At 43.8% G+C, this 10,483-nt stretch overlaps 1 protein-coding gene across 2 annotated transcripts in view; it reads right to left on the reverse strand.

Moving 5' to 3' along the window:
- LOC110516471 (laminin subunit alpha-5) overlaps positions 1 to 10,483 on the reverse strand; it is a 254,283-nt gene that overhangs the window by 168,824 nt on the left and 74,976 nt on the right. For both annotated transcript variants that reach the window (XM_090185535.1, XM_090185536.1), the window contains exons 4-6: positions 4,420 to 4,538; positions 3,946 to 4,116; positions 2,270 to 2,367 (exon numbers count right to left, since the gene is read on the reverse strand). In XM_090185535.1, the coding sequence (XP_090041661.1) occupies positions 2,270 to 2,367; positions 3,946 to 4,116; positions 4,420 to 4,538 (388 nt within the window). The remainder of the gene's footprint in view (positions 1 to 2,269; positions 2,368 to 3,945; positions 4,117 to 4,419; positions 4,539 to 10,483) is intronic.

Here is a 10,483-nt window from a genome sequence, read left to right on the forward strand (position 1 = left end):
TAAAGAACAACTATGCATGCTTTCATGAAAAGCATTAAATAGACACAACATTTTTCACATTCTTGAATAAACAAAAACTGTAACGGAAACAGGCTACGACTCGCTTCCCAGTCCCTCCCCCCCCCCCCCCCCCCCCCCCCCTCGCCCCAAGTAGGCCTACAAGGAAACTCAATGTATCTCGATGATGTTGAGAAGCGCAGGGGGTCCGTATGCAAACATACACGTAGGTGAGAGGTAAAGAGAGGAGTCAGGTTCATTTAACACTAAATGTCTGAAATTAATTAACAGAATTTATGTGTGTAATTTAGGTGTAGTAATCTCTACAGAATATACTGAGGTGTAGTAATCTCTACAGAATATATTGAGGTGTAGTAATCTCTACAGAATATACTGAGGTGTAGTAATCTCTACAGAATATATTGAGGTGTAGTAATCTCTACAGAATATACTGAGGTGTAGTAATCTCTACAGAATATATTGAGGTGTAGTAATCTCTACAGAATATATTGAGGTGTAGTAATCTCTACAGAATATATTGGTGTAGTAATCTCTACAGAATATATTGAGGTGTAGTAATCTCTACAGAATATATTGGTGTAGTAATCTCTACAGAATATATTGAGGTGTAGTAATCTCTACAGAATATATTGAGGTGTAGTAATCTCTACAGAATATATTGGTGTAGTAATCTCTACAGAATATATTGAGGTGTAGTAATCTCTACAGAATAAATTGAGGTGTAGTAATCTCTACAGAATATATTGGTGTAGTAATCTCTACAGAATATATTGAGGTGTAGTAATCTCTACAGAATATACTGAGGTGTAGTAATCTCTACAGAATCTATTGAGGTGTAGTAATCTCTACAGAATATATTGAGGTGTAGTAATCTCTACAGAATATACTGAGGTGTAGTAATCTCTACAGAATATACTGAGGTGTAGTAATCTCTACAGAATCTATTGAGGTGTAGTAATCTCTACAGAATCTATTGAGGTGTAGTAATCTCTACAGAATCTATTGAGGTGTAGTAATCTCTACAGAATATATTGAGGTGTAGTAATCTCTACAGAATATATTGAGGTGTAGTAATCTCTACAGAATATACTGAGGTGTAGTAATCTCTACAGAATATATTGAGGTGTAGTAATCTCTACAGAATCTATTGAGGTGTAGTAATCTCTACAGAATATACTGAGGTGTAGTAATCTCTACAGAATCTATTGAGGTGTAGTAATCTCTACAGAATATACTGAGGTGTAGTAATCTCTACAGAATCTATTGAGGTGTAGTAATCTCTACAGAATATACTGAGGTGTAGTAATCTCTACAGAATCTATTGAGGTGTAGTAATCTCTACAGAATCTATTGAGGTGTAGTAATCTCTACAGAATCTATTGAGGTGTAGTAATCTCTACAGAATATACTGAGGTGTAGTAATCTCTACAGAATATATTGGTGTAGTAATCTCTACAGAATATATTGGTGTAGTAATCTCTACAGAATATATTGAGGTGTAGTAATCTCTACAGAATCTATTGAGGTGTAGTAATCTCTACAGAATATATTGAGGTGTAGTAATCTCTACAGAATCTATTGAGGTGTAGTAATCTCTACAGAATCTATTGAGGTGTAGTAATCTCTACAGAATCTATTGGTGTAGTAATCTCTACAGAATATACTGAGGTGTAGTAATCTCTACAGAATCTATTGAGGTGTAGTAATCTCTACAGAATATATTGAGGTGTAATAATCTCTACAGAATCTATTGAGGTGTAGTAATCTCTACAGAATCTATTGAGGTGTAGTAATCTCTACAGAATCTATTGGTGTAGTAATCTCTACAGAATATACTGAGGTGTAGTAATCTCTACAGAATCTATTGAGGTGTAGTAATCTGTACAGAATCTATTGAGGTGTAGTAATCTCTACAGAATATATTGAGGTGTAGTAATCTCTACAGAATATATTGAGGTGTAGTAATCTCTACAGAATATATTGAGGTGTAATAATCTCTACAGAATCTATTGAGGTGTAGTAATCTCTACAGAATATATTGAGGTGTAGTAATCTCTACAGAATATATTGAGGTGTAGTAATCTCTACAGAATATATTGAGGTGTAATAATCTCTACAGAATCTATTGAGGTGTAGTAATCTCTACAGAATATATTGAGGTGTAGTAATCTCTACAGAATATATTGAGGTGTAGTAATCTCTATTCTAGAAGCTATCATATATTAGTGTATAGTCAGACTGTCCCTCTTACTTGTAGGGGTCGTTGGGGTCGTGTGGGTCGCAGGCCTCAGCGTGTCCGTTACACACACAGCGTCCTCCGATACTGATGTCCTTGATACTGTAGTAATACTGCAGGGAGACAGGCAGAGCACAAAGACATTAGATCAAGTTGACAAGTGATTGCACAATATATCTGCATATTTTAATGTAAAGTGCTTTTCTACCTCCTGCCCCCCTACTCTCTCGCCCCTTCTCTACCTCCTGCCCCCCTACTCTCTCGCCCCTTCTCTACCTCCTGCCCCCCTACTCTCTCGCCCCTTCTCTACCTCTTGCCCCCCTACTCTCTCGCCCCTTCTCTACCTCCTGCCCCCCACCCTCTCACCCCTTCTCTACCTCCTGCCCCCTACTCTCTCGCCCCTTCTCTACCTCCTGCCCCCCACCCTCTCACCCCTTCTCAACCTCCTGCCCCCCTACCCTCTCACCCCTTCTCTACCTCCTGCCCCCCTACCCTCTCACCCCTTCTCTACCTCCTGCCCCCTACTCTCTCGCCCCTTCTCTACCTCCTGCCCCCCTACCCTCTCGCCCCCTACCCTCTCGCCCCCTACCCTCTCACCCCTTCTCTACCTCCTGCCCCCCTACCCTCTCACCCCTTCTCTACCTTCTGCCCCCTACTCTCTCACCCCTTCTCAACCTCCTGCCCCCCTACCCTCTCACCCCTTCTCTACCTCCTGCCCCCCTACCCTCTCACCCCTTCTCTACCTCCTGCCCCCTACTCTCTCGCCCCTTCTCTACCTCCTGCCCCCCTACCCTCTCGCCCCCTACCCTCTCGCCCCCTACCCTCTCGCCCCCTACCCTCTCACCCCTTCTCTACCTCCTACCCCCCTCCCTTGTCCTTCCCCCCTACACTCTGACCCTTCTCTACATCCTGCCCTCGTCCCTCTCACACCTTCTCTACCTCCTTCCCCCTACCCTCTCGACTCCTACCCTCTCTCCCCTCTACCCAGTAGTACCCACCCTGTGTGTGATGGTTGGGTCACGGAGGGCCTTGCCTATCAGGTGCCCCAGGAGGGTGTTGGTCCTGTACCCTAACCCAGTACCCTAACCACAAACCTAACCCAGTACCCTAACCCAGTATCCTAATCCACCACACAGTATCCTAACCCACTACCATGTATCCTAACCCAGTACCCTAACCCAGTACCCACTACCATGTATCCTAACCCAGTATTCTAATCCACTACCATGTATCCTAACCTAGTACCCACTACCATATATCCTAACCTAGTATTCGAATCCACTACCATGTATCCTAACCTAGTACCCACTACCATATATCCTAACCCAGTATTCGAATCCACTACCATGTATCCTAACCCAGTACCCACTACCATGTATCCTAACCCAGTACCCTAACCCACTACCCACTACCATGTATCCTAACCCAGTACCCTAACCCAGTATCCTAACCCAGTACCCTAACCCAGTATCCTAACCCAGTACCCACTACCATGTCTCCTAACCCAGTACCCTAACCCACTACCATGTATCCTAACCCAGTACCCTAACCCACTACCCACTACCATGTATCCTAACCCAGTACCCTAACCCACTACCCACTACCATGTGTCCTAACCCAGTACCCTAACCCAGTACCCACTACCATGTGTCCTAACCCAGTACCCTAACCCAGTACCCATCAGTACCCACCCTGCGTGTGACGGTGGGGTCGCGGAGGGCCTTGCCCATCAGGTGTCCCAGGAGGGTGTTGGTTCTGAGGAAACGGAGACGGATGTTGGTGGCCTTGGTGAAATCCCTCAGGACTGGAGAGTAGGAGAAGTTCATAGCCCCGGGACGCCCGTTCACTAGAGACACCACCACCTGGGAGAGAGGGATGATGTCACACACACACACACAGACGCTGTCACACTCACACACAGACGCTGTAACACTCACACACACACACACACACACACACACACACACACACACACACACACACACACGCACAGACGCTGTCTCTCTCTCTCACACACACACACACACACACACACACACACACACACACACGCACAGACGCTGTCACACTCATATGCACAGACGCGGTCTCTCTCTCTCTCACACACACACACACACACACACACACTCTCACACACACACACACACACACACGCACCACTGTACCTCTCCATTCTCCAGGGGTACGATGCGGGAGTATTCAGTGGTACAGATAACGTCGTTGTCGGAGTTGATCCGTTCGATGGTTCGCTGTCCGAAGCGCTCAATGCAGTCTCTCTTAGAAGCTGTTAAAACACACATACACACATAAATACACATAAAATACACACAAACACACATAAATACACAAACACACATAAATACACAACAACACACATAAACACACAAACACACATAAACACACATAAACACACATAAACACACATAAACACACAACACACATAAACACACAACAACACACATAAATACACAACAACACACATAAACACACAAACACACATAAATACACAACAACAACACACATAAACACACAAACACACATAAATACACAACAACACACATAAATACACAACAACACACATAAATACACAACAACACACATAAATACACAACAACACACATAAACACACAAACACACATAAACACACAAACACACATAAACACACAAACACACATAAACACACACATAAAGCAACACAATAATAACCAGAGAGAAGAACGATAAGAATCTGTGATGGATATGAGCTGAGATGTGTGTTGGTTCAGTCACAGTGTTGTGGAAGCTACTCTGAAAATGTAGTTGACCAAGCTACCAATTACTTCACACTGGAAATAAAGCTTCCCTTAAGAAAAAGTTACACTGGACAAAAATATAAACGCAACATGTAAAGGGCTGATCTGAAATAAAAAATAAGCCTCAAATTTTTACATACGCACAAAAAAATCATATTTCTCTCAGATGTTGTGCCCAAATTTGTTTACATCCCTGTTAGTGAACATTTCTACTTTGCCAAGATTATCTATCCACCTGACTCAAAGAGCATGATCATTACACAGGTGCACCTTGTGCCGGGGGGACAATAAAAGGCCACTCTAAAATGTGCAGTTTTGTCACACAACACAATGCCACAGATGTCTCAAGTTAAAGGAGCGTGGCAACTGGCAGGCTGGCTGGCTGACTGCAGGGATATCCAACAGAGCTGTTGGCTGAGAATGTCATGTTAATTTCTCTACCAACCGGCGCCACAACCGCAGACCACGTGAATGGCGTTGTGTGGGCAAGCGGTTTTCTGAAGTCAACGTTGTTAACGGATTGTCCCACAGTGGCGGTGGGGTTATGGTACCGGAGGCAGGCATAAGCTACGGACAACGAACACAATGACATTTTATCGATGGCAATTTGAATGCACAGAGATATCGTGACGAGATCCTGAGGCTCGTTGTCGTGCCATTCATCCGCCGCCATCACCTCATGTTTCAGCATGATAATACACAGCATCATGTCACAAGGATCTGGACACAATTCCTGGAAGCTGAACATGTTCTTCCATGGTCTGCGTACTCACCAGACATGTCACCCATTGAGCATGTTTGGGATGCTCTGGATCGACGAGTAGGACAGCGTGTTCCAGTTCCCGCCAATATCCAGCAACTTCACATTCATTGAAGAGGAGTGGGACAACATTCCACAGGCCACAATCAAAAAGCCTGACCCACTCTGTGTGAAGGAGATGTGTCGCGCTGCATGAGGCAAATGGTTTGTCACACCAGATACTGACTGGTTTTCTGATCCACTCCCCTACTTTTTGTTTTCAGGTATCTGTGACCAACAGATTAACAGCACACCTGTATTCCCAGTCATGTGAAATTCATAGATTAGGGTCTAATGAATTTATTTCAATTGACAGATTATTTTATATCAACTGTCACACGGTCACATGTTGAGCTTAGATTTCTGTTCAGTATAGTTTACTTAACTAAAATTACTTTTAAAATGTAGTTCACTACACCGAAACTACTGTGTGAAAAAATTATCATATCTAAATCTGAGATGTTATAGACTACAAATTGCAAGAACAGTTCACTCTGGAGACAGATGTTAACAGAATGTGTAATTTAGCCTATTACACATAAAAACAGTTTGAAGTGAGAATCAGAATCAGGCAGGTCTGAGGCCCAAACAGAAAGGACACTCAGGCAGGTCTGAGGCCCAAACAGAAAGGACGATCAGGGAAGGTCTGAGGCCCAAACAGAAAGGACACTCAGGCAGGTCTGAGGCCCAAACAGAAAGGACAATCAGGAAGATCTGAGGCCCAAACAGAAAGGACGATCAGGCAGGTCTGAGGCCCAAACAGAAAGGACACTCAGGCAGGTCTGAGGCCCAAACAGAAAGGACAATCAGGCAGGTCTGAGGCCCAAACAGAAAGGACAATCGGGCAGGTCTGAGGCCCAAACAGAAAGGACAATCGGGCAGGTCCGAGGCCCAAACAGAAAGGACAATCGGGCAGGTCTGAGGCCCAAACAGAAAGGACAATCGGGCAGGTCTGAGGCCAAAACAGAAAGGACATTCTGGACTACCCATAATTATTAGTCTTTCTTCAGAAAAAGTTCCAGTAGTTAACTACACAGCAAAAGAGTAATGAACTACTGCAAATATTACCAAGTCTGGATTTAGTTAAACTACCACCAAGCTACAGCAAGATGTAATGAAATGATTCTGCTGAACTACAGTGCATGTAATTCCCTACTCCCCAACACTGACTAGTAAATGGCATTACAGAATGTAATTCCCTACTCCCCAACACTGACTAGTAAATGGCATTACAGAATGTAATTCACTTCTCCCCAACACTGACTAGTAAATGGCATTACAGAATGTAATTCCCTACTCCCCAACACTGACTAGTAAATGGCATTACAGAATGTAATTCACTTCTCCCCAACACTGACTAGTAAATGGCATTACAGAATGTAATTCACTTCTCCCCAACACTGACTAGTAAATGGCATTACAGAATGTAATTCCCTACTCCCCAACACTGACTAGTAAATGGCATTACAGAATGTAATTCCCTACTCCCCAACACTGACTAGTAAATGGCATTACAGAATGTAATTCACTTCTCCCCAACACTGACTAGTAAATGGCATTACAGAATGTAATTCCCTACTCCCCAACACTGACTAGTAAATGGCATTACAGAATGTAATTCACTTCTCCCCAACACTGACTAGTAAATGGCATTACAGAATGTAATTCACTTCTCCCCAACACTGACTAGTAAATGGCATTACAGAATGTAATTCACTTCTCCCCAACACTGACTAGTAAATGGCATTACAGAATGTAATTCACTTCTCCCCAACACTGACTAGTAAATGGCATTACAGAATGTAATTCCCTACTCCCCAACACTGACTAGTAAATGGCATTACAGAATGTAATTCCCTACTCCCCAACACTGACTAGTAAATGGCATTACAGAATGTAATCCCCTACTCCCCAACACTGACTAGTAAATGGCATTACAGAATGTAATCCCCTACTCCCCAACACTGACTAGTAAATGGCATTACAGAATGTAATCCCCTACTCCCCAACACTGACTAGTAAATGGCATTACAGAATGTAATCCCCTACTCCCCAACACTGACTAGTAAATGGCATTACAGAATGTAATCCCCTACTCCCCAACACTGACTAGTAAATGGCATTACAGAATGTAATTCCCTACTCCCCAACACTGACTAGTAAATGGCATTACAGAATGTAATTCACTTCTCCCCAACACTGACTAGTAAATGGTATTATAGCGTGAGTCTACAGGTGAGACACTGACTAGTAAATGGTATTACAGCGTGAGTCTACAGGTGAGACACTGACTAGTAAATGGCATTACAGCGTGAGTCTACAGGTGAGACACTGACTAGTAAATGGTATTATAGCGTGAGTCTACAGGTGAGACACTGACTAGTAAACGGTATTATAGCGTGAGTCTACAGGTGAGACACTGACTAGTAAATGGCATTACAGCGTGAGTCTACAGGTGAGACACTGACTAGTAAATGGTATTACAGCGTGAGTCTACAGGTGAGACACTGACTAGTAAATGGTATTATAGCGTGAGTCTACAGGTGAGACACTGACTAGTAAATGGTATTACAGCGTGAGTCTACAGGTGAAACACTGACTAGTAAATGGTATTATAGCGTGAGTCTACAGGTGAGACACTGACTAGTAAATGGCATTACAGCGTGAGTCTACAGGTGAGACACTGACTAGTAAACGGTATTATAGCGTGAGTCTACAGGTGAGACACTGACTAGTAAATGGTATTATAGCGTGAGTCTACAGGTGAGACACTGACTAGTAAATGGCATTACAGCGTGAGTCTACAGGTGAGACACTGACTAGTAAATGGTATTATAGCGTGAGTCTACAGGTGAGACACTGACTAGTAAATGGCATTACAGCGTGAGTCTACAGGTGAGACACTGACTAGTAAATGGTATTATAGCGTGAGTCTACAGGTGAGACACTGACTAGTAAATGGTATTATAGCGTGAGTCTACAGGTGAGACACTGACTAGTAAATGGCATTACAGCGTGAGTCAACAGGTGAGACACTGACTAGTAAATGGCATTACAGCGTGAGTCTACAGGTGAGACACTGACTAGTAAACGGTATTATAGCGTGAGTCTACAGGTGAGACACTGACTAGTAAATGGTATTATAGCGTGAGTCTACAGGTGAGACACTGACTAGTAAATGGCATTACAGCGTGAGTCTACAGGTGAGACACTGACTAGTAAATGGTATTATAGCGTGAGTCTACAGGTGAGACACTGACTAGTAAATGGCATTACAGCGTGAGTCTACAGGTGAGACACTGACTAGTAAATGGTATTATAGCGTGAGTCTACAGGTGAGACACTGACTAGTAAATGGCATTACAGCGTGAGTCTACAGGTGAGAAAGCAGGTGTGGGAATTCAGGCTGTTAAAACCCCTGGGCTAGAGGTCTGCTGCTGTTCTGTTTTATAACTCTCTCTGTCTCTGTCTCTGTCTCTGTCTCTGTCTCTGTCTCTCTCCGGGAATTGGGTGGCCCCAGGAATTTCACCATGCTCTACCCACTGAGCCATTCAGGACCACTAGCTAGCTGTTAGCCTGATCGTCATCACTAGCCCTCTTTAAGAGACCATTGATAATACGCCCCCCTCCAGAAAACTCCTCCTTAAAGCTTAAGCATCTGGATCACGTTCTGCGTGTGTGTTAGGATCTCTGCGTGTGTGTTAGGATCTCTGCGTGTGTGTTAGGATCTCTGCGTGTGTGTTAGGATCTCTGCGTGTGTTAGGATCTCTGCGTATGTGTTAGGATCTCTGCGTGTGTGTTAGGATCTCTGCGCGTGTGTTAGGATCTCTGCGTGTGTGTTAGGATCTCTGCGTGTGTGTTAGGATCTCTGCGCGTGTGTTAGGATCTCTGCGTGTGTGTTAGGATCTCGTTCTGCGTGTGTGTTATGATCACGTTCTGTGTGTGTGTTAGGATCACATTCTGCGTGTGTGTTAGGATCTCTGCGTGTGTGTTATAGGATCACGTTCTGCGTGTGTGTTATAGGATAACGTTCTGCGTGTGTGTTATTTTAAACACACATTAGTTTGTATAACATAGCTGCTGCTCTCCCTCCCTTTACGTTTCTCTCTTTACCTTCTTCTGAACCATGATAATGTCTCTGCCTCGTGTTTTCCCTAAGAGGAAAATAATAAAGTACCGAAGCTGTAGCGGATCTAGCCAGGGCCTGTACTGACGCTGAGGTGGGCTGGCAGCAATGCTCGGAATGTTCCAGTCCACCACCTACTGATTGACAGCTTGTGCCTTCAGTCAGGTGGAAGCAGCTCTGTGAGAGCCCACCCACCCCACGGCCCCTGCCCCTGCCTCTCAAGGTTATTCCAAACCAAACCCCCGGAACCTCGGAATAACCCTTAGAATCACAAACATCTAAACACACACAACTTAACACAAAAAAAAGGGGAGAAAAACAAACTCAGGGGTTTAACTATAAAACCTCCCAGACACCTGCACTACTAACACACAAACCTAATCCTCTTCCTGAGCCTTCTTTTCTCAATGTTCAGGAAGTCAAATTCAGCAAGTCAAATTCAGCAAGTCAAATTCAGCAAGTCAAATTCAGGAAGTCAAATTCAGCAAGTCAAATTCAGGAAGCCAAATTCA

Source organism: Oncorhynchus mykiss, chromosome 9 (genome assembly GCF_057628025.1).
Source record: "Oncorhynchus mykiss isolate SJ-2025 chromosome 9, ASM5762802v1, whole genome shotgun sequence".
Lineage (NCBI taxonomy): Eukaryota > Metazoa > Chordata > Actinopteri > Salmoniformes > Salmonidae > Oncorhynchus > Oncorhynchus mykiss.